Source organism: Diabrotica undecimpunctata, chromosome 5 (genome assembly GCF_040954645.1).
Source record: "Diabrotica undecimpunctata isolate CICGRU chromosome 5, icDiaUnde3, whole genome shotgun sequence".
Taxonomy (NCBI): domain Eukaryota; kingdom Metazoa; phylum Arthropoda; class Insecta; order Coleoptera; family Chrysomelidae; genus Diabrotica; species Diabrotica undecimpunctata.
This window is the reverse complement of record NC_092807.1, coordinates 32,870,085-32,896,768: the sequence shown is the minus strand read 5'-3', so window position 1 is coordinate 32,896,768 and position 26,684 is coordinate 32,870,085. Positions and strand designations below refer to the sequence as shown.

The 26,684-nt window shown below is 32.9% G+C and overlaps 2 protein-coding genes across 2 annotated transcripts in view; both read left to right on the top strand.

The window, feature by feature from the left end:
* The first annotated feature begins 9,603 nt into the window (after positions 1-9,603).
* LOC140442142 (uncharacterized) lies at positions 9,604-11,585 on the top strand. Its single transcript, XM_072533218.1, has 2 exons — positions 9,604-9,915; positions 11,526-11,585. Exons 1-2 carry the CDS (start codon positions 9,604-9,606, stop codon positions 11,583-11,585), a joined length of 372 nt encoding a protein of 123 aa, XP_072389319.1.
* The window catches only part of LOC140441260 (ATP-binding cassette sub-family C member 4-like), a 78,379-nt gene continuing 63,220 nt past the window's right edge, over positions 11,526-26,684 (top strand). The window contains exon 1 of the mRNA XM_072531870.1: positions 11,526-11,598. The gene's annotated coding sequence lies outside the window, so the exon portion shown is untranslated. The remainder of the gene's footprint in view (positions 11,599-26,684) is intronic.

Genomic DNA, 26,684 nt, shown 5'->3' with positions numbered 1-26,684 from the left:
TTTGTCGTCAACATTGTTCAATGTTTACTCGAACCAGTTATTTAAAAAGGCATTTGAGAGACAACCATATGGAATAAAAACCAACGGGGAACTACTTAATGTGATTAGATATGCAGACGATACAGTAATTCTGTCAGATAATATTGAAGGTCTCCAAATTCTGCTTGATCGTATTCACGAGGTAGGAGACAAAATGGGCATTAAAATAAACTCAAATAAAACCAAATATTTAGTGTTTAGTCGTGACCCACATCCCGATGCGAAGCTTCAATTAAACGGAGTCCAAGTTAAGAAAGTTCACAAAATGACATATTTGGGAACTGTGATAACGGACCAACTAGATCCAGACACAGAAATAAAACGTAGAAGAGCAATGACTAAAACTTGTTTTATGAAAGTCAAGTTATTTCTTTGCAATAATCATCTCAGTTTAAAACTAAGACAAAGAATGGTTAAGTGCTATGTTTGATCCGTACTTTTGTATAGTGCAAAAGTGTGGACGCTAGAAGTATCGATCACGAACAAAATTAAAGCATTGGAAATGTGGGTGCACAGATGAATGTTGAAGATACCTTGGACAGCAAGGAAAACTAATAAAGAAATACTAAGGAGTGTCAACAAAGATAGAGAACTGCTAAAGACTGTTAAACATCGAAAAATGTCTTATCTGGAACAAATAGTAAGAGGAAGTCGATATAAAATATTACAACTGATCCTTAAAGGTAAAATAGAGAGCCGTAGAGGTGTAGAAAGATTACGGGTTTCTTGGTTGAGGAACATTCGTGAATGGACTCGGATATCAAATGAGGGACAATTATTTCATATTGCAGAAGATCGAGAAGCCTTCGCAATGGTGATCGCCAACGTCGGATAATTCTGATATGGGCGCGAAGAAGAAGAACCAAGAGCCAAAATAGACCTCTTAGGTCGAATGGAAAGGTGTTTAAACGACCACCCATATTAAACATAATCCAACCTTCAGTAATCAAATCAGAGATAATGAATTTCCATTTATTATCCTATTTAAAGTTTTAAATCCTTACTGATAATAAACTAAATTTCCTAATACACTTAATTTCATAAAAATGATTATAAACTTTTGTTAAAAATTTAAAAAAAGATCCAATTTTGCTGTCATTATTTAGACAGATGTATACCTACGGTGATAATTTTGTAAACAAACTTGATACTACTAGTCAGATAAGATAATTTATATTTTTTAGTTTATGCCTTATTATAAATTACGTTGTACAATTTTAGTCTTTATTTTAAAATTGAAGGATATTAGTCTTAATATTGTTCTGAAGCTATTTTCTTCTGTTATTTTAAAATAATTACTATTTAAATGGGAATAAGCCACACTTAAAGGTTAAAGTAAGTTTATGTTTATTGACGTTTTAATTTCCACTTCGGAAATCGTTCTCGAAATACAAACATTAGTAAATTAAAGTAATTTTGTTTTTTTGTTACTTAATGAAAAATTCTCCTAATAATTTAATTTTATACGAATCATTTATATTGACAATTCAGACATACATTATACATTTTAAAGTAGACGACTTTAAAGCCGCGTTTACACGATGACAATTGGCGAGACAATTGTCAGAAGACCACTGACTGGCATAAAATTATTGTCTTCGTCTAAACACTTCAGGCCAATTGTCTTGCCAAGTGCCCTCACAATTGGCCCGAAATTCCGTTGTCTCCGGGAGTAGACTGAGGACAATGAACTACGCCCAGTGAGCCCCCCACCACTCGAAATCTCAATTGTCGCGACAATTGGCGCCGTGTGAACGGTGTAGACCAGTAGTGCTGTCTTGTTTTTTGCCAGTTTCCTCACCGGACACAACAGATGACGAGCAATCGGCCATGTTTTAGCTGTCTACTGCCATTGCAATAGTTGACCCCATATAAACATCTTCTCGTTCAACTGCACTGGCCTCCGACAATCCGCAACCACGTGATGACAATTATCCAATGACAATTGTCATCGTGTAAACGCGGCTTAAAATTATATTGCCAATATTGTTGAGTTACGTTCCTGGGACGGCTTTACTTGTAAGATAGTTGTTTTGATTACATGAAATCAACTTTAACTTGAGAATATCCGCCAGAAAAAATCATAACATGTAATTCGTCTTTAAAAAGACAAACACATGCCATGATGACAGTAAAATTCTCCTGTTTGTGATTCCATAGTAAACTATGAGGAAAAAACCAGGAAAAAAACCTCATAATACTATCCCGATATGGTAAGTATTTGGTCGTGCATTTAGTTCACTTTCAATAAACACCAAATTCTGATTTTATATGTTTGTTGTTTAAAAAAACATAAATGATGTATCCTCTATATGTTACTGACTTACTAATACTGGTATTTTCCTTTTAATAACTTCCTCTTTTAATATGGGTAGCCAGATCCTACTACATTCTGCCGAGGAATTTGCGACACAATTGGTCTCATTTAGCATAATTAGAGCCGCTTCTTTGATTTTTCTCTTTTAACCATCCGTTTCTTTTAGGACTATATTTAAATCATTTCATTAAACCCTATGTTCATTATCCCATGCGTATTTACATGTTTTTCTCTATTTTTAATATAAGACTGATAGTCGCTTATCCTAACATTTAATGGCCGTGATGTTTTACATAAATAAAACTGATCGTATTCACAATTCTTTGTCCTTTCTTGTTCAGTGTTAGGTTTGATTTTAGACAAAATAGATCTCAATGTGTTTGTTGTTTTGAATGTTGTTGAAATGTTAAATTTATTTCCTATCCTTTTAAGTTTTTCTGATAATCCTTTTATGTATGGTTTGTTATTTTCCTCGTATTATTCCTTGTGTATGCTGTAGGACCTCGTTTTAAATTGTTCTGTTCTATTCGTATATATACTGGATATGAGACTCAGGTGTATAGAAAACCAACACACACCAGCAGATATTTGAATTTCAAATCAAATCACAATATCAATATTAAAAAGGGAATCATTAAATCCTTATACGATAAAGCCAAAATTGCTTGTTCCAACGAAAATTCGTTCTTGGAGGAAAAACATTTGTTAACATCTGTTTTATTAAAAAATAATTATCCTTTATCGTTTATAAATAAGGAATTTTCAACAATCAACCGAATAGAACATAACAACTTAGAACGCGGTCCTACAGCATACACAATGAATAATACGAGGAAAATAACAATACCATACATAAAAGGATTTTTAGAAAAACTTTCTTTCAAAAAAAAAAAAGGTAGGAAATAAATTCAACATTCAAAACAACAAACACTATTTTGTCTAAAACCAAACCTAACACTGAATAAGAAAGGAGAAAAAATTGTATTTATAAAATACTTTGTCAATGCGATCAGTTTTATTTAGGTAAAACATCAAGGTCATTAAATGTTAGAATAAGTGATCATGAATCTTATATTAAAAATAGAGAATTTGATAGATCGCAAATATGTAAACACGCATGGGATAATGAATATATGGTTCAATGGAATGATTCAAATATATTCCTAAAAGAAATGGATGGAAAAAAGATAAAAATCAAAGAAGCGGCTCTAATTATGCTAAATGAGACCCATTGTGTCGCAAATTCCTCGGCAGAATGTAGTAGGATCTGGCTACCCATATTAAAAGAGGAAGTTATTAAAAGTAAAATACCAGTATTAGTAAGTCAGTATCATATAAAAGATGCATCATTTATGTTTTCAAAACAACACAGATATAAAACCAGAATTAGGTGTTTATTGAAAGTAAACTTAATGCACAACCAAATACTTACCATATCGGAATAGTATTATGAGGTTTTTTCCTGGTTTTTCCCTCATAATTTACTATGGAATCACTAACAGGAGAATTTTACTGCAACCATGGCATGTGTTTGGCTTTTTAAAGACGAATTACTTACTATGATTTTTTCTGACGGATATTCTCAAGTTAAAGTTGATTTCATGTAATCGAACTATCTTAGAAGTAAAGTCGTCCCAGTAACGCAACTCAAAAATATTGGTAATATCATTTTAAAGTCGTCTATTTTAAAATGTATAATGTATGTCTGAATTGTCAATATAAGTGAGTCAGATAAAATTAAATTATTAGAACAATTTTTCATCCAGTAACAAAAATCAAAATTTGTTTAATTTACTAATTTTTGTATTTCGAGAACGATTTCCGAAGTGGAAATTAAAACGTCAATAAACATAAACTTACTTTAGCCTTTAAGTGTGGCTTATTTCCATTTAGATAGGTATTAGTCTTATTTAAAACAACAAGAAATGTTTTCCTTTCATGGGTATTTCGCGTTTGCCCAAATATTTCTTTAAATTTCGCACTAACGAAACATTTCTCTATCGATTTCTCGACTGTCCTCAATCTTGCTATTTATTCTTTAACTGCTAAAGATATCACCACTTGAAAACTGGTATCCATTTTTGTAAGGTTTAAAAAATATATAAAAATCCTTTCATGAAATTTAAATTGATTAACACATAATAAAGATTTCAAATAAGTATTTATAATAGCTATTCCGAGCATTGTCTGGAAGATATTTTCTTGTGTCATTTTAATCTTATTTACTATATTTATTTGGAATTAAGTAATTTAGCATTAATCTCCGATTAATGATCTTACTCTCAGTTCTAATCTAGAAGATTAATTCTAATCTTCTAGATTAGAATTAATCTAAAGAAAAACCGCGTTCATTTTCTGTTCGTGCCATGCAAGATTTAAGAAAATGAAAAGTCCATCAGTAGTACAGGAAGATTTGCTTTTGATACTACTTATTGGTTGGATTATTTCAGATTTATCAACTGGTGTTGTAAAGAACAAACTCAAGACCCTTTTTGGATTAGGGACATAGGAAATAGGATCTTGTTGTGGCAAAATAGTTGATGTTATATTTTTACTCAGCTGCTAACACAGCTTATTAACATCACAGATAAATTTACAGGTATTTGTTAGAGGTCTTGATTTCGATATAAATATATGGAGTAAGTTGGAAAATTGTGAACTCCAACATTTAGTAAATTTTGGATAAAACCATATAATCTACAGAACAATTTATTGGTAAGTGTTTCTGATAAGACATATAATTAAAACAGAACAAAATATAACTTAGCATAATATCCACAAGAAAACTAAATTCCTGTAGTTGGCTGTAGATATACCATATATTACAAAAAATTTATTTAAGAATTCCTTTATAAAAGTCATAATAATAAAAAACCCTATCGGGAAAACTACAGTTGCTATCAACAAGTCCTCACAGACAGTTCGTCAAAGCACTAGCAACCTCAGTGGAGTATTAAGTTGCTATGTAATCAATTTCTATTGTAACATAAACATCATAAATTTAAATTGTCAAAAATGTAACTCAAAAGTTAAACATATAACAGTTAAAGGGATTTTTCCCATGTATTTATGGCTCTAAACATGTACATCCAGGTAGCGCTGATGATGGAATAGTTATTCCGAAAACATTTCGTAATATAGCCCAGTAGGGTTTTTATTATATATTTTATAAAGGAATTTTTAAATAATTTCTTTTAATAGAATACATTATCCTATCCTTAATCATTGTAAAATAAATATTTAGAGATGAGAAGAACCTTGACCTCTGAAATTCATTCGGGTCAGGTTTCTTATCGCGGTACCAATACCGATAATAAAATAACAGAGACGGATTAAAAATAGATTAGTTAGGCTTGATTAATTTAAAGTTTAAATTTAATTATTTAGGGGAAAACCAGTATAGATATATTGTTCTGAAGCTATTTTCGTGTGGCATGTTAAAGTAATTACTATTTAAATGGGAATAAGCCACAATTAAAGGTTACTAATGTTAGTATTTTGAGAACACTTTCCGAAGTGGAAATTGAAACGTCAATAAACGTACTTTAAATTTTAATTGTGGCTTATTCCCATTTAAATAGTAATTCAGTATACATATAGGTAATATGTATATAAATAAGCAAAGCCAAAAATATAAATGTGTGTTATTATTATGTTGAAATACAAGGATTTGTAACGTCATAAAGGTCACATGTTTTTCGTTAAATAATTATTTTATTTCAATTCCTTTCGAGTTTATTCATCCTTTATTTTATTATTTTTATTCTAAAAGTAGTTGGCGCTTAACTCATCGATCAACTTCTTATTTACCAAATAATCTATTATCATCTTTATTATTTATTTTCAATGTTCATTTATTTCAGTTATATATCCTGTATTCGACTACAATCTGTTATATGCCGTAGGAATAGAACATCTTTATAATATCTATGTTTCACTTCAGCCTACAAAGTATATTTGTCGGTTAACAACTCTGTTCTCTCATAACAAATTTATTTTAAAGTAGAGAGTGCTTTTTATAATACTTTCGTCTATTTAAGCTTGATTTTCCTTCTAAAATTAATTTATATGGTTAAAAGTTCTTTGGAGTAAGTTGATAATTCTTTGCATTTAATATTAAACTAATATCCAGTCTCATTTTTGGTAGTTTTTATGTTTTTTTATGAATGTTCTTTTGTGCATAACCTACACACAATGTGTTACTTTTAACATTTTATTTTTCAAAGACTATTTCTATATGCAGTTGTAATCTTTAATATATAGTCCGTCTAGAAAGTATCCGGAAAAACGAAAACAGAATTATAATTTTACGGTATTTATTTCTATCACTTGAAATATAAAATTTCAACAAATAATTCATCTCATTTACTTCTACAACCTTGATTTAAAACCAAATACTTAACTAAACGTCCAGATACACCCGAAACTAGGTAAAGGCCATAATTTTCGGTAATGGTGTTCTAATTCTGTAAAACTGACCGAATGAAACCTTCTTTATCTTGTGGCGCTGCTCATTCCACTTCAATCTTCATCAGTTTCCATAGGTTTTTAATGGGGCTAAGATCTGAAGATACTGCTGGCTACGGAATTTTTGCCAATTCGTGTTCTTGCATCCAAGCAATTGTTTCCGCGAATCTTACGCGGTCTACCCGAAACTGGTCTATGTCTCAAATCTATGCCATCTTTTATCCTCTTTATTGTCTGATACACTCCATTTTTTCCGAGTTCACTCAATTGCACTAATTTTTTAAAGTTTCAGACACCCTTTCTATGCAAATATTCCACCACTTTTCTTTTTTCTACTTGCGACATTATTTCACAAATCTTAAGTCTGTTTACAAACAATGATATTTGACAGATGGTGTTGTCATGCGATTTTGTCCATAACCTATTATCGGCACAACCTACTTGATGCATTACTTTTGTCTTAAAATGTTACAAAAAAAAATCTATTAAAATTAGGAAAAATATAAAATTTCGGACTATAATTTATCTTATTCATTTAATAATTATTATATTCATGTAATCCTTGCCAATTTTCTATTTTCTATGTAATATTGTAATTATTTGCAATTTTCATATGGCATGGCAATAATATTTTTTTAGTTTTTATGGCCTGATGTATATTTTTCTTGTTCCCCTTGCTAGCGTAGGACCTCGGCTAAAACCACATGATCGACGATAGGGACTAATATACTGCGGTAGATGGCCGCTGCTAGGAAAACTCAAAACATACCTGAAGTATAATTTTAACCACTATCTGGAACTAGCACCCGCACTAGCTGCTTCCTACAATCCATCCATCTAGCATTTAATGTCACAAACAAGTAACCTGTCCAACTACTTGAAACCAACAATATTTGCCATTTGCCATTTAAAATTTTTCTAAAACTATAAACAAAATTTGCTTTATTTTTAATTTAAATTTCCATTATATTATGTTTGTACAATAAATATGATAAGTTAATATCTTGGTTTAATTTTGTGCCAGCCAAACTCATTTTTCAGATTTACTTCTAAGACAAGACGTTCTTAAACCTGAGAGACTGAGTTAGATGAGGCCTAACAATTAATTCCCAAAGAAAGTTCTATTGTTTCAGATTATATAAAGATGTATGTTACTAGTACTAGATAATACTGAAATTGAGCAAATATCTTCGTACAAATACCTTGGAGTATGGATAACAGAAGATACTGATCAAACAAAAGAAATAAGATGCCGTATTGAAATTGCTCGGTCAACTTTTAACATAATGAGAACATTTTTCTGTAATCGCAAAACAAATATAACGCTCCAGATAAGAATGCTTCCATATTAATTTTCTTAACTCTTTTGTATTTTATATTGTTGAGGCCTGGACACTGAGACAATCTAATATTAAAAACCTGGAAGCATTCGAAATGTGGTGTTACATGCGTATCCTGAAAATATCATGGATGGATCGCAAAACAAACACATAAGATCTCGAACAACTAGGAAAGTAATGCGAAGTTTTAAATTCCATAAAAATAAGAGAGTTAGAATACTTAGGTCACATCATAAGAGCCAAAAAATATGAACTATTAAGGAATATAATGCAGGGCAAAATCAAAGGCGAAAGAAGAGTAGGAAGACGTAAAATCTCGTGGTTACTTAATCTCCGTGAATGATTTGGATGCAGCTCAATTGAAACAAAATTATAATTGCCAGACTGATTTCCGATTTCCAATGGGAGCGGAACTTGAAGAAGAAAAATACTTATAGTAACGGGGGAAGCTAATATCAGATAGATTTTGTACTGTGTAGAAAAAGTCATCTAAAAAAGTTACTGTAAAACCAACTGTAAAATGATAAAGGGTGAGTATGTATCTAGTCAACATCGACCGGTGATAGTGGATAAAAAGATAAAGATGCGACGGAAAGAAAAGTAAGTAGTACACCAGAAAGTAAAGTGGTGGAAGTTAAAGAGTAAGGATTTAGCAATAATTTTTAAGTGTAATGTGGTAAAAGAGCTTAAGGGAAAAGTTACAATAAATGACTGGCGGAAAGCCAATAGTAAAGTTATGGTGGCACTGGGAGAGGAAGTGCTAGAAAAAACATCTGGCAAAGGGCCTTCTAGAGACAAAGAAACTTGTGATAAAACGAAGAAATGCAACAGAAGGTTAAAAAGAAGAAAAAGTCTCTCAAATGGTATGATAGATCTTTTTTTCCTAATGATAGATCTTTTTTTCCTAAGGTGCCGTGACCGTATTCAGACATTGGCCATCATCATATATCATGATGATAGATCTAAAAAAGATAAGGATGTATAAAAGGTAGCAAAGAACAAACAGCGGTAGAACCTAATGATGGAGTGACTGTGGAGGTTTGAAAGACTCTAGGAGAGACAGGGGTTGATATTTTATGGCCAATGATCAGTAGAATATTTGAGGAAAAACGGATGCCCAGTGCATGGAGAAAGAGTCTAATGGTATAAAGATAAAGGAGGCATTGAAGACTGTAAAAACTATAGAGGTATAAAGTTTATGTCGCACAAAATGTAAATTTGGAAGAGAACCATAGAGTAGAGGTTAAAAAGAGAGACATCGATAACAGAAAATCAGGTTGGATTTACGCCAGGAAGGACGACAACGGATGTCTTGTTTGCTTTGAGAAAGTTTATAGAAAAATACAACGAAAAAAAAAAGAAAGCTACATCTGATATTTATAGATCTTGAGAAGGCATACGACACAGTTTCTAGACAAGTACGTAAGGCTTGTCAAAGATATGTATGAGGGAGTGTACACCAAAGTAATGACTGCTGTAGGATTGACAGACAGTTTTCCAGGGACAATTGGTTTGCATCAAGCCTCTTCACTAAGTCCTTACCTGTTTAAGTTTGTTATGAATGCATTGGAAGAGAAAGTAAGGGAGCGAGCTCTTTGGTTAATGTTCTTTGCTGATGATATCATGCTAGTAAAAGAGGGCAAAGAAATGATGAAAGAGGAGTTGACGTGTTGGAGAAGGGTTATTGAAGCGGGAGTACTTAAGGTTAGCAGGTTGAAAACGGAATATAGGTGGTTGGGAGAAAGAGGAATGGTTAGGGACAGAATTGCTTGGAGAAAAACTAGGTCGAGTAGAAGAATTTAAATACTTTGGCCCCTACATAACGGAAAATGGGATACTAGATGGAGAAATTGCCCACGGGATACAAGCTGATTGGTTTAATTAGAAACGAACGAGTTGGGGTACTTTGTGATCGAAAAATCTGGAAGGGGCTGAAAGGAAAGCTATACAAGAGTGTGGTGAGACCTGCAATGGTGTACGGTGGTAAAGTTTGACCTGTAAAGAAGATTCAGGAAAAGAAGAGTAAGACTAAAAGGGACAGGATCAGAAATAACTTAATTGTGGAAAGAGCAGAGGTGACTATAGTCTCAAAAAAGATTCAAGAATAAATCTGCAATGGTTTGGTCATGTCAGAGGTTTAGATAAAAACTATTAAGGCTATGTTAAAAGTTGATGAAACGATAGGTAGAGAAAAACTGAGGAGAAGCTGAAAGGATTGTTTGGCAGAGTACTTATGAGACAAAGGTTAAAGTGAAGTAAATTTAATGGACAGAAATGAGTGGCGACGAAAAGTAAGGAATAGCGACCCCTGAAACGGGAAAAGCTGGGAAGGAGAACAAGAAAAGGAATAATAAGAAGAAAAGAAAAGATTATGTACACATAGATATGACAATAGCCTTACTTAAGAACACCAGAAGGTACAGCAAAAGAAATTAAAAATAACAGTAACTTAATACATTAAAAATTGGCCCACGGATTATCTTACATCTTTGTTAGGGAACGAAATAGAACTGTAGAAATGGCAAATTATATTATTAATAGTTTAGGAATATCTAAAAGAAAATTAAAATCAGAACAGGAAATATGCCCACTCGGCATTATAACCTTTACTACTCAGATGTACAACACAAGGAAAAAGTAATCCAATTAGACGAGTCCGTCAAATACCTAGGAGTCCACCTCGACAGAAGATTAAATTTCACGAATAATACTCAAGAAATCGAGAAGATCCAGCCCTCTAATTAATGCCAAGAGGACTCAGATTCAGTTTGATCAGTCCTGTGTTAGATCGGTGACGTTTTATGCAGTTTAATACTAACCTCACTATCTACCTCGTCATACCATGCAAATAGAGTTTATTCATTATTTTTATCGGCGCAGTGTACTGTTTTGGATTTGGATGGATCTGCCATTTTCGTAAAACGTTCACAAACACTGACGTGGTGCCAAAATGATCCATTTCAAACTTAAAATAGTTACTTAATACCAATAAACTCAATACCATACTAATGATACTACTGAAGAACTAATTCATAAGTTAAACAATAAACGTCACTGTAACTTGAAAGTTAACAGCTGGAGTCACAAAGCTATAACATCAAAAATAACAAAATTATTGCGCATAATATGAATTTAGTCATGTAGTCACTAAGTTAGTAGTAGATGGTTAATTTTCTTGTTTTTTGAGACTGCCGTATAGTGCTGTATGTATAGAAAAAATTCATTATTGTAGTAAGTAAGTATTAAGTATGCTCAACAATTAATAGTAAATAAATTCCAGATGTTCAGAAATAAAGATAAGAATTGAGATAATTAAATAAATGTTTTATATATTATATATATATATAAACAATTTTTTTCAGAGATGTATTGTTAGCGTTTCCGTTAATGATAAAGGTGTCGGAGATAGTGATCGTGCATAAATTAAAAAGAAAGGTTAGTTTTTTTATAATAATTATTTATTAGAAATATGGATTATTTAACTTATTGTTAATGTAGGCGACCTATATTTTTCATTTAGATTAAATTTATTTATTTTTAAAAATTAGCATGGAATATCCATATTCAATAGTATTTAAATATTTTTGAATATGAATTTAATTTAGAATAATGTATCGAAAGATTTTTAACTTAAGGTATAATATAGAAAGAAGTTTGGAAACATAAATATTTAAAAATTATTGTTTTTTGTGACTGGGGTGAAACCAATCGCAGAAGACGAGTAATTCTTCAGTAGGGATGATGTGAGGTTTCACAGGTTGGTTCAATAACTTTTGCTTAATCAACATAGCGCATCGAATAGACAAATAATTTTTCATTCAGTCAAATTTTTTACCAAATGGCAGCTTTTATTATTGTTAACGTTTCTCATCTAAGAAATATTTGCAAATGTTGATTTTATTGTTAAAACTTGTTATATAGGCGAGCGGTTCACTCCTAAAAACACACTTGGAACTGAAATATACGGACTAATTTTTTTTGCATTTATACCGTACCAAACCATTTAATTTCGATTCTCTATATTTTTTCAAGTTTAAATCTATTTATTTTTAATTTTTCCAAGCGGTCGGAAAGTTGTTAATAACAAGTAATTTATAACAAAAAAACAATTTCTCAAATCGCTTTGAGTAAGATTTTTCAGACGTATTTTATCGAAATAAATACTTTTTTCTTCAAACGTCAAATAATGATGACATTACTTATCTAACTTGATCCTGTCAAAGTTTGATGTCTCCGCCGGCAGCAGTTTTTTTTCCATTTCTTTACGGCGGAGGGAAAAATGTTGTCATGGCAACAATATGAAACATGTCACAAAGCAACAATACAAATGTCATTAACAACAATTAAACATCATTTTTATTTATAGTAATATTAAAAGTACAATTAGTTAATGAGGCATTTTCAAAATTGAAACCGTGCAAAAATGTTCCCGACTCTTGATACGCATTGGTAATTGTGGATGATACTGATGGTCGAGAACAACTTTCAGCAATCATTTCCGATGTTGGCGAATCATTAGGGTTTAAAATTTTTTGAGCATTATCGTTCTTATCGGACCTGGAGGGCCCCAAACGTGCTACTACATCATTAGCCGCGGACTCAATTTCGTTTAGGTTTTCCATTTTCGCACTAAATTTGCGCTTGCGGTTGCAACAACAATAAGCTGTCTTTAATAATTGCAAACAACTGTCAAACAACTGTAACCAGGGAGACGCAAATCCCACCAACGACTTAATTATTTTAATTTCTAACATCTAGACGACTTTGATAGTTGTCACAGTTAATTTCGAGTAAAAATAGCTTATGAATTGTACTATTTATAGTTGAAAATTGCTACGTTTGAAGAAAAAATAGTATACTTTATTCGACAAAGAAGCGACTTTTCTTGACTTGCCCTCTATTACGCGCCTCACTTCGTTCGGCGCGTAATATCGGGCGCGTCAAGAAAAGTCATGCTTCTCCGCCTCATAAAGTAATATACTATTCCCATCTTAGTAATTTTTTAAAAAATGCTTCTTTTTCGAGTTATTTGCAATTTTTTATTGAAAAAATGCCGTAATTAGTGATTTTTGGGATTTTTTTTTCTAGAAAACTACTAAAGGAATTGCAGTTCTATAAAAAGCTTTATAATCTTTAAAACTTTAAGTACAAGTAACAATATTTTGACACGAATAGGTCGTTTCTATCTTGGTTAAAACATAGTTTTAAATTTAAACAAAGGTTTCTAAGCAACGTGCACCTGTATCGCCGTGACCGTACACGTTTATTATCATATACAGCAGCGATAGATTTCTCGAAATGCAAATCGAAATATTTGGTCCCATATTTTAAACAAGATGGAAATCGATTTATCTCGAAATATCCTACATTTATCTCAAAACATATTTAATGTTTTTTTTTGCGTTTTTGAGCCTTGAAAAGGGTAATTTTGTGTTTTTCTCATTTTAAAATTATTTTTAACTCGAAAACAATCAAGTTTACAGAAAAACTACAAGAAATCTATTTTATTTAGAATGGTCCAAAAAATTCAAATAAAAATTTGTCTATGCCAAAAAAATGATTGTTACAATTTGTTAAAAAAAATTTGAACAACTTTTGCCTGGGCGACCACTTGGACCTTATTATCAGGTGTCTCATGAAAGTGACTGCAAAAAAATCTAATGGGAATATTTTTGCGAACAAACCCGAGCTTTTCGATTTGTCTATACCTACTTTAAGTTAATAACAAATCAATTACTGAAACAAAAAAACTGTATAAACTTCAGACAAGTAATGAAATAAAATAAAACGCGAAACCAGTTTTATAGGACGCTAACTTTGATAGTGAAACGTAGATCACAGTTAAAAATATAAAAGTAACTAAAGTAGATTATTTATTTTTATTACCTCAGGATATGTTGTATTGCTAAATTAAATAAAATTTCTATTAATACTTATTCTTGATGTACTCATGCTCTCAAGTTAGCTGTGTCAAGCCCGCTAAGAGGCGCTGCATAAACATGTAGGCAATGAAAAGTTCATAAGAAAATCAAGTCCTAAGAATACCTGATAAATAAAATCAATGACTATGTCTGTTACAATAAATATTTAAACTACTATTTATTATTTGTATTAATATTCCGTAAATAATATTATCAGTTAAGAGAAAGAGACACAGATTTTTGTGAGAAAAGCATGATAATGTAAGTTTATAATGAATTATAAATTGTAAACTGACTTTTCTTGGTTTTGTATGAATTATGAAAAATGCATAAACTTATTCTAATTCTAGACTAAAAAGTCTAATCTACTTCCACTTACTTATTTTACTTATAATGGGTATGGGTATATCAATAATTTCATCCATTTTAACATTGTTTTTAAATATTAATGTATTTTCTTTATTTTAAGACTCTAAAAATATTAAAATATTGTGTTCATATAGGATTAAGCCACAATGGATTATCATAATAATTATATTTTTAATTAAAAAATTTGACGTTTCGATTTGCACTCCGGAAATGGTTTTCAAAAAAGATTATTTACAAATTTTGTTATTTCACAAAAATTGAAAATTGACCCAATTGGCCGCGATCTTATAGGGAACAGCCGTAAAACAGCAGTTTGAATTCTGATTATTCTAAGTATTCTGCATTATTAATATGTGCCATAAGCGTTTGTCTTTGTGAGAGTGTTCGTGTGTTGTGTGTGTGTCTTTTGTGTTGCATATCTATCGTGTATTATTGAAGACGATGTGTCTCAGAGATTCTTAATCCGTTATTGTTGGTACTAGTGTCCTACTGTTCGTTGGTATCCACTGTCGGTCGGTCTACTAAGACAAGAACTCTCAGAACCGGATCTGTCTGGTTCGGTAATCGGCAGATTGATCAAGTTCGCCTTTAAGGGCTCTCCCCTCGCCGCTACGGGTTCACATGTCTGTGTAACATCAATACTTGCATCTACCATCGCCAATTCCCAGACTGCTCGCTGTGCCTCAATAAACTAAGAGGTCACACACAAAAGCTTCCTCTCACTCTCTGTTACTTTCACCTTTCTAATTTTTTTGTTCTTATGTTTATTTCTGATACCTAATCCTCGAGTTGGAACGAATGTTAGCCTGGCGGGAAAGTGTTCTCTTCCACCAACAAAGTCATCATTCTGGCTATGATGACTTTATTGGTTGCTATACGGAATAGCTGTGTTGAGGTCTTTCTATACCATGCTCTCAGGTTAGCAAACCAGGATGTTCTTCGTCCTGGGGCCCTTTTTCCTTCAATTTTACGCTGCAAAATTCATTGGAGTAGTTTATATCTACTTTGATTTCTTATTATATGTCCCAAGTACTTCTTCATTAGTGACTTTGTCTGTCCATGGTATCTTCAGGAATTCAGTATAACCATAGCTCAAAATCCTGAAGTTTTGATAGAGTTTCCGCCTTCAATGTCAATTCAACGATGGTACAAACTCCGATTTAAGCCACTCTACTGTTATTTTTCCTGCGTTGTACATTTCATTATTATTTATATTTTAGATATTATTTTTATTTGTTCTGTATCTAATAGCTTCAGAAGTTCTGCAGCAATTTCATCAAGTCCCGGTGCCTTTCCATCCTGTATTTGTCTGACGGCTGCCGTTATTTCGTCTAGTGGATTGAATTTTTTTCAATGGTGGGTTCTTGTATTGTTCTAAGGTGGTGGAAAAGTTTCTCCAAGTATTCTTTCCATACTTTCTTTTTATCTTCTTTGTTTATGGCAAGATTCTTGTTCTCTTATCCCACAGAGAATATACCAGGGCATCAGCTCATGCCCTGAGAGATTTCGTTCTCGACCACTTGATTTATGGCCATTCAGTCTTCACCACGGTTTCTCACAACTTACAGATTTTTTACAGCTAGGTTACTTTATCTGAATTTTGGTGTATTAGAAAGGAAGGCGCATTTAGCAGCCACGCGGCAGCGAACTGTCTATATTGGGACACAAAACTTTACAAAACTTATTGTAGGTATGCTATCGGCCTCTTCATATTGACCAGAAAGGGTATATTTTAAACAAACATTGATTTTAAAGGTATTTTTCAAATCAGGTATTTTGTGTTATTTTGTCCAATTTTCATTGTGAATGTCTCAGGGCTCAACATTTCTGGCAAAAATGAAAAATGAATGAAAAGATGGGATGGATTTCTTTTTTCTAACCTAAGTTAATCTAAACCTAGATCTTATTTAAACAAACCTTTTTTAACTACACCATAGACATAAAATACAAATAGACTGAGCGCTGCAATACAGGCCCGTCCCCCCAGTTCAACAGGGAAAACTGACGCAAAGCAGTCCCTGTTTCTCATTTTAATGTGTAGGGTTTATCGACCACGTGATCTTCTATTTACTTATGTTTGGACTAGAAGGGAACTATCAAGGCAATAAACCCCACCCATTAAAAAGGGATGCAGAAACTGCTTAGCGTCAGTTTTCACTGTCGCACTGGGACAATGGGCCTGCATTGCAGCGCTCGCTCTAATAATTGTATATAAACTAAACCTAGTCTAACATAACTTATCCAAACCTAAAGCCTTCAGTAGTCAGAATATGTTATTTTAAAATAAAAATTGAATAACTTCGCCGAACAACGTTGCAAGTGATAACCGAAAACAACCAGTTATTTTAATTAGTTTTACACTTTTTAGGTTTTACGGTTTTTAAGTTTAAACTAATTAATTTAAACTAATTTAAATTACTATTAAAATGATGTTAGATATAAGTGGATATTTTATGACGTTTTCAGTAATACTGTTATATGAAATTTTTAAATAAACACGTGCAGGTACAACGTTGCGGGTGATGGCGCTAAATGTTTCTGCAAAATCATCCTTCTTTACTCTTCCGGTGGAAGTTTTCCTGGAATATGACGTTGTCTTTTTGATATTTGTGGATTTCCTGCCTCTGTTGCCTATTTTCGACACTTATCTTTCCAGTTAGACACTTTGACCTTTCTTTTTCTACCATTATTTATCCGTTCTTCAGTACGTGGTGTAAGCGTTAACATCCGAAGTGGATGACAGGTAAGGTATGCAAAGCTTTCTGAATACTAGGAGTGATCTAGCTATCTTTGTCTATATGTCATGTATATCATGTCAAATCTCTAATAAAACTGTAATTTAAAAATTGAAAATTGTAAAATTTTTTGGACAAAGTTTACATAGTTACGCCATCAATTTTATTCAAAAAGCTTAGGATTTTATTGGCAATATTACAAGATTATAAAAGAATCTGTGGTAAAAGGGAAGAGACAGTCAAGATTTGATTTCACGTACAGTGCGTCTATGTATCCGATTATACGTATTTCGCCCTAATAGGGCTCATCAGAGACAGTTATTCACAGTCGCTATGAACGTGAAAATAAATCTTTTCTGTCTTAGGAAGCAACTTTAACATGGCCTCGTATAGACGCAAATAGCGACATCTGTAGTGTTTTAATATTATAAACTTTTATCTTCTGAGATAAAATCTTTTTGGAAAAAAATACACGTTCTTGTCATTTTAGAGTTAGTTCATTTCGCAATTAATTTTTTTAATGATAAAAAAGTGAATATAAAATTCAATCCAAAAATCAATCAAGATTCAAACTCGAAGCAGTCAAAAGGTTATGTTATGCTTAACACAGAGTACAGCGGCGTATGCATAATGCACACACGCTGTTAAAGAGAGATAGATAAATCACCGATCAGTGCTCCGCGTTTCACTGTTTTGCTAAACATCCAATTAATAGTTTATTAGTCTACTACTACTATCGGTTTACAGCGTTCTCCGACGCCTTCCGATTCCTAACCGCCATTCTTCTCTATTCAGCCATAGGCCTGGAGGGATTTCTCTTTCCTCTAGTTCTTTTTCAATTCCCTCTCTCCAGCTTTTTCTCGGCCTTCCTCTTTTCCTTCTCCCTTGTGGTGTCCACGTCAAAATCTGTTTTGGAATCCTGTCATCTGGCATTCTCTGTACATGGCCGTACCATATTAACTGTTTTGTTTTTATGTCATCAACTATTGTATGCTTGATTCCCATCATTTCACGTATTCTCTCATTTGGTATCCGATCTCTTCTTGATTTTCCTGCTGCTCTTCTCCAGAAGTCCATTTCTGTTGCTAGTAACAGTTTCTCTGTTCTTTGTTTCATTTGCCAAACTTCGCTGCCATATGTGATTATACTTTTAAGTATGGTGTTGTATATGAGTTGTTTGTTCGCTTTAGATATTGTTTGGTCCCACAGAATTCCGTTCATCATGGATATGGCTTTTCTACCCTGTATGTTTCTGTCTTTTATAGCAGCATCGAGTGTTCCATCTTGAGTTATCTTCATACCCAGGTACTTGTATTCATCACAGTTTCTAATTTCTACCCTATCGTCTAATATAATGGACTGTTTTGTCCCTCCAATACATGGCTTCAGTTTTCTTAATGTTGACTTCGAGACCCCATTTGTTATATTCTTCTATTAGCTTCCGAGTCATGTAACTCAAGTCGTCATGATCCTGGGCAATCAGTATTTGGTCATCAGCGAAACATAAGGTGTACAGTGTAGTCTCGTCATTGAGAGGAATTCCCATGCCATTACATTTTCTTTTCCATAGCTTGAGTGCTTGTTCCAGATAGATTTTGAAAAGGGTAGGCGAAACACAGCAACCCTGCCTTAGTCCTTTCGTGACCTTAAATCCTTCAGATTTAGTTTATTAGTCTATTCTTATTATGTCTATGTTCCGGATGCGGTAGCAAGTTCGCCGTTAATTCAGCCTGTTATCAGTGCTACCAATATCAATATTTTTATATCACAGAACATATTTTATTATTATATAATAAGAACAAATATCCCTCACAATCGATAATGTTGTTCGGCCGAGCCATTCAATAATTGATTATGAAGATATTTCGGAAAATTAGTTTTTTTTCAAATTTTTTAATTTTAATTGACAATATCACAGGAAATAAAAATGTCAGGTGAAAATAAGTGTCATATTCCCGCCAGCGCTTAAACTTGAGTAATGAAAAATAAAATCTGTCACAACATTCATTTACAGCGTCAACAACGATACGCTATAAAGCATATCGATAAAGATGTGATTTAAAGTGAAATGCTGTTTAGTCTGACATGATTTATATGACCAAAATACATGGAAGATAATAATATATAATCAGTACACGAGCTGAAGAGAGAATAGAATAAATTTATCAGAAATCGGAAACCAAAAGCGCAAAACACTCTTTGTAAAAATAAAATAACGATCTTTGTAAATCGCTAGATATAAATAACCATTGTTAATAATGACTATGATCAACAAAAACGTAATTAATTTATGTAACACGTGCAATCGAATCGTCACACACTGACTGATATTACTGACAAATTTCTCGCTTTGTCGCTTTATTCCACACAGGTGTCATTAATGATTAGAAGTGTGTAATAAACTCAAATTGTTCTAAAATTAAATTGTAAAACACCTGCTTAACTGATTAGATATCTAATTAACTTTCTTGTACTGCAATTTGTAATTCCCAAAACAGATTTATACTATAACTAAATATTTTAGTTAAAAATTATTTAAAGCATCTCGTCTTCTTTTAACGTGTGGACGGATATCACAACCAGTTTCATTATTTTGAGGTTCTTCCATTACTCTAGTACACTTACAAACTGATAGTTAATATAAATAGAGTATAATAATTACTTCATTTAATATATATTGTACTTAAGCTAGACTCAAGTGTACTTAGTACATATCTACTCTGTCAGTCAATTTATTATCATTCCCACATTGTACATAGTCTATTACTTATGTGACCTATTGTAAAGTATTTTAACAACATTTTTTCCTTGCGTACTAAACAATTGAGTACTATATTACACGATGCATAATTGTAGTACCTCATTCTATCCGTTTAGTGTCTAGCAAAACTAGATTTAAATTCGATTTCCTACAGTTGAGAAAAATTTATTCCTTTTTTGTATCATCTTTTAAAGTTGGTTTAATACTGTAATACGTTGAACATCCCACATTTTTATCTCTCTTTAGAAAAAGACAGCATTGTGACAAATTATAAACAGATCAGGTGGAAATTAAGAAGCTAACATTTTAATAAAACAAGTAGTAAACTTTTCCTTCTAAGGAATGGAACCCTTTTGTAGACTAACTTAAAGCCGAGTAAAAAAGAACAAGCTACCTGGTACAACAATTTATTACGACCTAACTGGTTTAATAAACTGAGATTAAGGCAAGTAAAAATAGTCGTAAAATTGCTGCCTATTAAACTTACAACAGGTGTTTTTACCACATATCACCACTCGAGGTATTACCTCAATCAGATGGATAAATTAAAGAGAGAACTATTGCCTTTGTTAAAATGAAACAGAAATAGCATATGGTACATCATCATCGTCATGTATTCCGGCTTTCTTAATTACATGTCTCTATAAGTTTCCATATTGGGTCATATTATTATCAATCCCCTTTACCGACATGTTCTGTCTAAGCGTCTCTCCCCATATCTTCTTTGATCTTCCTCTCCTTCTCTTTCCCTCTTCTTCTTTCGGTTTCTCTCCTATTGGAGATTTAATATCATTAAGGCTATTTGAACGTTATTTACAATTGTTTTACACAGCTTGTTTGTGGTGCAAATGATTTCTTAGATTTTTCATCCTTCTTCTTCTTCTTATGGTGCCTATCCGTTACAGATGTTGGACACTAACATGGCTATTCTGACTTTGTTGACTGCTGCCCTGAAAAGTCCGGTAGTTTTTAAGTTAAACTATTTTCGCTGGTTATGCAGCCAGGATATTCTTCTTCGTCCTGGACCTCTTTTACCATGCACTTTACCTTGAAGTATGGTCCGAAGTAGGTCATATCGTTGATCATTGCGCATTATCTAGCCCAGGTATTCTAGTTTGCGACGTTTTATGGTTACGACTAGTTCGCGCTCTTTACCCATTCTATGTAGTACTTCTTCGTTGGTAACTCTGTCTATCCAGGAAATCCTCAACATGCGTCTATAGCACCACATCTCAAATGCTTCGAGTCTCTTCAGTAATGCTTAAGTTAAGATCCATGACTTTTATTTGAAACGAACTTTTATTTCCAATTTTAAATCGTGGTTGTTAAAGATTTTTTTCATTTTGACGAAAGTTGATCTTGCCTTCTCGATTCTAATCTTAATTTTCGTCGATTGGTCCCACTGTTTATTTAAGTTTGCACCGAGGTTGTTGTTGTTTAACTAGTAATTGACCAGGTGGTATCCTATTTTTGCTTACAACCATCCATGTATTTGGTTTTTTTGATGTTAAAATCAAGCTCAAATCTGCTATTTACTTCTGCCACCCTGGAGACAAGTGTCTGCAGACCTTTAAGACTGTCTACAAAAATGACAGGATCATCAGCGTATCTTATGTTGTTCAATCGTTCTCCGTTTATAAGTATTCCCTCGTCTCTGTCCGTTAGCGCTAGGTTCATAATGTGCTCTCAATATGTATTAAACAATAATGAGAACAATATATGTCCCTGTCGCTCACCTCTTTTTATCTTTATGTTGTCTGTTAACTGATCCCCAACTCTAACAGCTGCAGTTTGTTCGTAATAGATATTGTTTATTATACGGCGATCTCTGCTACCTAGACCAATTGAATTTAATATTTTCATCAGCTCGTCATGTTTTATTCTATCGAACGCTTTCTGGCAATCAAAAAAACACACATATATATCACAATTCACGTCTCTACATCTTTGGAAGAAAACTTGTATTGCAAAAAGTGCCTCTCGAGTACCCAATGCATCCCTGAAGCCGAATTGTGTGTTTGTCATGTGTTCTTCACACTTTTTATATATTCTTTTATATATAATTTTAAAAAAAGTTTTCAGGAGATGGCTCATAAGGCTTATTATTCGATAATCTTCACATTTTTTGGCATTGGGTTTTTAAGGGATTGTTATAAAAGTTGATCTTAGCCACTGTTGGGGTATTTTTCCACTTTGGTATATATTGTTTAAGATCAAGGTAAGTCTTTTTACTTCGTCTTTATCCATAATTTTCAAAAATTCTGAGTAGAACTCATCTGGTCATGCGGCTTTTTCCTCCTTAATGTTGCTTATAGCAGATTCCACTTCCGCTTCGAGAATAGGTGGTCCGGTATCGTCACTTTTATTTTGTGTGATGGTGACATTCCTATCGTCTTCAAATGTTGTTGTCACATAGTTCATCCCTGTTGTTTTTGTTTCTTCAATAGCAACTATTGGATTTCCTTGAGCGTCTGTTAAGTGTCCCGGACTTTTTGATTTATAGATGCATGCTGTTTCTTTGATCTTTTTGTGGAGGTTAAAGGACCGGGACGCCGTCGTATCTCGTGGTTGAAAAATCTCCGACAATGGTTTGGGATGACCTCAGCGGAGCTGTTTCGCAGAGCAGTCAACAAAACCATGATAGCCTTGATGATCGCCAACATCCGGACCGGATAAGGCACTGAAGAAGAAGAAGAAAGAAATCGTGTTTACGTTCCAATATCTCGATTTCTTCACACTGTTCCTCCAGATTTCTATTTTTAGCTTCTCTGACAGCTTTTTTATCTCTTTGTCTAGAAATTGATATGCAACGTAGTCTTTCCGCTTGGATTATCTTCTTCTGTCCATCATCTGTAATATAACGTCGGTCATCCATGGTTTTTTCTTTTCTGTCTTTTTCGGTTGCAGGTATTGGTCTAATATTTTCTTCCCAATGTTTTCTAAGTGGTTTATTTCTATGTCAACATCATTAACTACTTCTGACTTAGATATGTTATCCTTCAGATATTCCCGTACTTCTTGCTTTATGTCATCATCTCTTAGTTGTTTGAGATCGAGTAACTGATCAATGAAATTAATAAATTTTATTGACCTGATGAAAATAATAAAAAAATAGCAAAAATTACGCCACGTTTATTTGTTTAACACTTTTATAAAAACTGTATATTTATTTGCAGCAAAATACTGCATATGAAAGCTGCACTGTTCACCTTTAAAATAAAAAAGATATCGAATTTTTACCGTCGAGTTAATAGAAATTTTTTGTTTTTCCGGTTTCTCCTGATACGAGGAGAGTTTTAGGGGGAAACCCGGGTGTTAAAGTGGTAAACAGTTTGGTATCTTTTTTGGGGTTTTAAAATTGACATTTTCGGCAAGATTAAGACGATTTTTAAAGGTTCAGTGGCTTTTTCGTCTTTGACGACTGGAGTCTTAGTGTATAAAACCAAACTGATTATAATTGTCAACGTTAGTGTTTTCAGAAATATGGCTTATATATCTGAGTATAAATAGTAAATAGTAAGTAAAGTAAAGTAAAGTATAAAAGTATACGTATAAACTCTGAGGTTTGTTGTATTTTCTGTGTTAAACTAAAATTACACAGAATAGTATCAAAAAAGTATATTCATAAGATGATAATATTGAATATATGGCTATACATCCATCTGTGCAGGCTATACATAAATATCTCTATTTGCTACCTAAATTCTCCTCTTTATCTCTTGTACGATATCGTTATCTGCAGTAATTTTCGCTTCAAAATATTTAAAACGCTTTCACTCTTTCAATATTATATCGGTCATTTGTTACATTTTGCCCTATTCTATTATTAAAATATGACAATCCCAAATTGTTTTAATAATTTAAACCATTCCAAATCTTCTTAAAGTGCTCTCTCTAATGGAGGTTGGCGATTACTTCTACAAATTAGTCTCTATCCTATGATTTTCTTATAAGAGTTTGGAGATCTTGTCCTGTCCAATACTTAATGTTGCGTAACCAGGTCATTTGTCGTCTGCCATGATCATGGTTTTCTTCTATTTTTTCTTCCATTAATATTTAAAGGACGTTATATCATTCCTGTTTGAATCTACACCCAAGAGAAAATATTTTTTGTTTTTAATAAGTTTTACAAGCTCACGAACTCTATTTATACATCTTAAAACTTCTTCATTTCCAACATGGTGGAAACATGGTAGTTTCCATACCTACCTCAAAATTTCCCAGGTATCGCTAATTGTCAGCGTCCAGGCTTTCATGCCTTGTAGTAGGATACTGGTTATACAGCATTTTATTATGCGATTCCAAATCTAAGACCAATAAAGGGCTTAAAGCAAAGATTGAATCCTAAACATAAAACAAATGTCTAATTCTGAAATGTTTAATCATCTTTCTAAAAAACAACTCATATTTCGTAAAATACTTATTCTAAACTAATAAACTCAAAATAATAATAAAACTAATAAATCAGTCAAAGTACCGCAATTTACTGTTTTGTAATAATATCAAGGTATACTATTGATAGTATCTATATCGACCCATATTACAAATCTGTTTAATTTTTTTTTTGTCCTCACAAAGATTTAAGTATTTGTTTAAGAATCTATTATAAGATAAACGTGTTACATCTTGCAGGTGTTTTAAGTCATGATAATGTATCTTTATTTGAATTATAAGAAGGTTAACTTTATAGAAGGTATATGTTTAATTTTAAATAAGTTTAGATTACATAATATGTTAGTATAAAACAAAAAAAAATGATTGTACAATACATACCTACAGGCAACATCCACTGTCAATTTACATACTAATAGTAATTATATAAAAATAGATGGAGAATATCTAAACAACTTACGTTTTGGTGATAATATAGTCATAATAGCTGAGTATCTAGGGCTACGGTCGGCAACAGGCGGACCGCGGTCCGTATCCAGACCGCAGAAGGTTGAACTGCGGACCGAACTGCAGAATATCGATTGCTGAGTCAATCCAGTTCAAAATAAAACTGCTGTTAATTTTCAAATAGGAAGTGAAATGATAAAACATAATAACAATTATGTTTAAGTGATGAAATATTGTTTTATAATAATATTGTATGTTTACACAATAACTGAAATATATAAATCTTGGGAATTCTGTTCAAAATCTGTCAACTTTTAAAACACAATTTGGGGGATTAAAATTTATGGGCTGGCAACGCTGCTGCCCACTGACTGACAGTAGTCGCTCACTAGTTGGTCAGTGACATGCACGTACCGCACTACCCTTAATTTGTTTTGTGATTACTCGCGTTTTCGTTCGTTTTATAAAACATCTTTTTGTACCTACGTTAATATAGATCCGAAAAGGAGAAAAGTGGACAGTGAAAATAGGAAGTTTCTGGCAGAATGGACTGAACAATATTGTTTTACACTGCCTGATAGGCCGCAAGCGATTCCGGTGTGTCTTATATACAATAAAACAGTCGCCTTAGTTAAAAGTGGAAATTTTAAGCGACACTACGAAACAACTCATCAGCAGTTCCACACAAACTTTCCTCTTGGCAGTCTTGGCACTCTTGAGCGACCACGAAAAATCGGCAGAGGCAGCGTTACGTGTGTGCTGGATACTTAAAAAACACCAAAAACCATTTTTGGACTCTGAGATAGTGAAGGAATGTATGCTGGCAGTAGCTAACTCACTTTTTGAAGAAAAAAAAAAGATGTTGCCTCAGCAATTTAAAGCATCTCATTGTCAGCGCGACGTAATACACGAAGAATGGAAATTTTAGCTGCGGATATTAAAAACTCTCTTCTCAATCTTTTGCAAAAGGCTCCTTGCTACGCCATAGCCCTTGACGAATCATGTGAAATTGTTGATGATGAACAAATGTCTGTTTTTGTAAGATTTCTTGATATTGAGTGTCAGATTTTTAGGGAAGAATTGCTAGCAATATTGCCGCTCAAAGTGACGACACTCGAGTGAAAGATTTATTCAAGGTTATTGATGAATTAATTCTTAAATCTAACATCAGTTATAATAAAATGATTTCGCTTTCTACTCATGGGACCCCAGCAATGATTGGCAAAGAAAAAGGTGTAGTAAAGAGGATCAGGAATAAGAATACAAATTCAATAACATATCAGTGCATAATACACCAGGCAGCCCTTTGTAAAAAAATCAGTGCTAGACTTAAAGAAGTCATGGACAGTTTAGTGAAGTTAATTAATTTTATAAGATCTCATTCTGCTCTTCAGCACCGACATTTCAAGGAGCTTCTTTCTGAATGTGACTAAGCATAGTCTGACTTACTACAACACAATAATGCTCGTTGGTTAAGTAAAGGTCAAATTATATTGAACGTTTTTGGCTAATAAAAGAACATGTTATCTTCTTCTTACAAAATATATATACGCAGGGAGCCAGGGCACATTTTGAGTATATAACAGGCACAATATGCTGGTTGTGGCTTTTCTAAAAGATATTTTAAAATATTTAAATGCGCTTAACACAGCGTTACAAGGAAATGGAAAATTAGTATGTGGTCTATTACAAAGCTTAGTATGTGTCTGCTTTCCGTCGTAAGCTGGATATCTTTGAAAAAGAGATTGCACAAGAAGAAGTAGTGTTGACCTACGCAGCAGAAATATTAACTTTAACAAAAGCCTCGGCTATCACACTGAAAGTCACACAGAGAAGAATGGTCTAATCCTTGTTAGGAATAAATCTGGGAGACAAAATAAAAAACGAAGAGGTCAG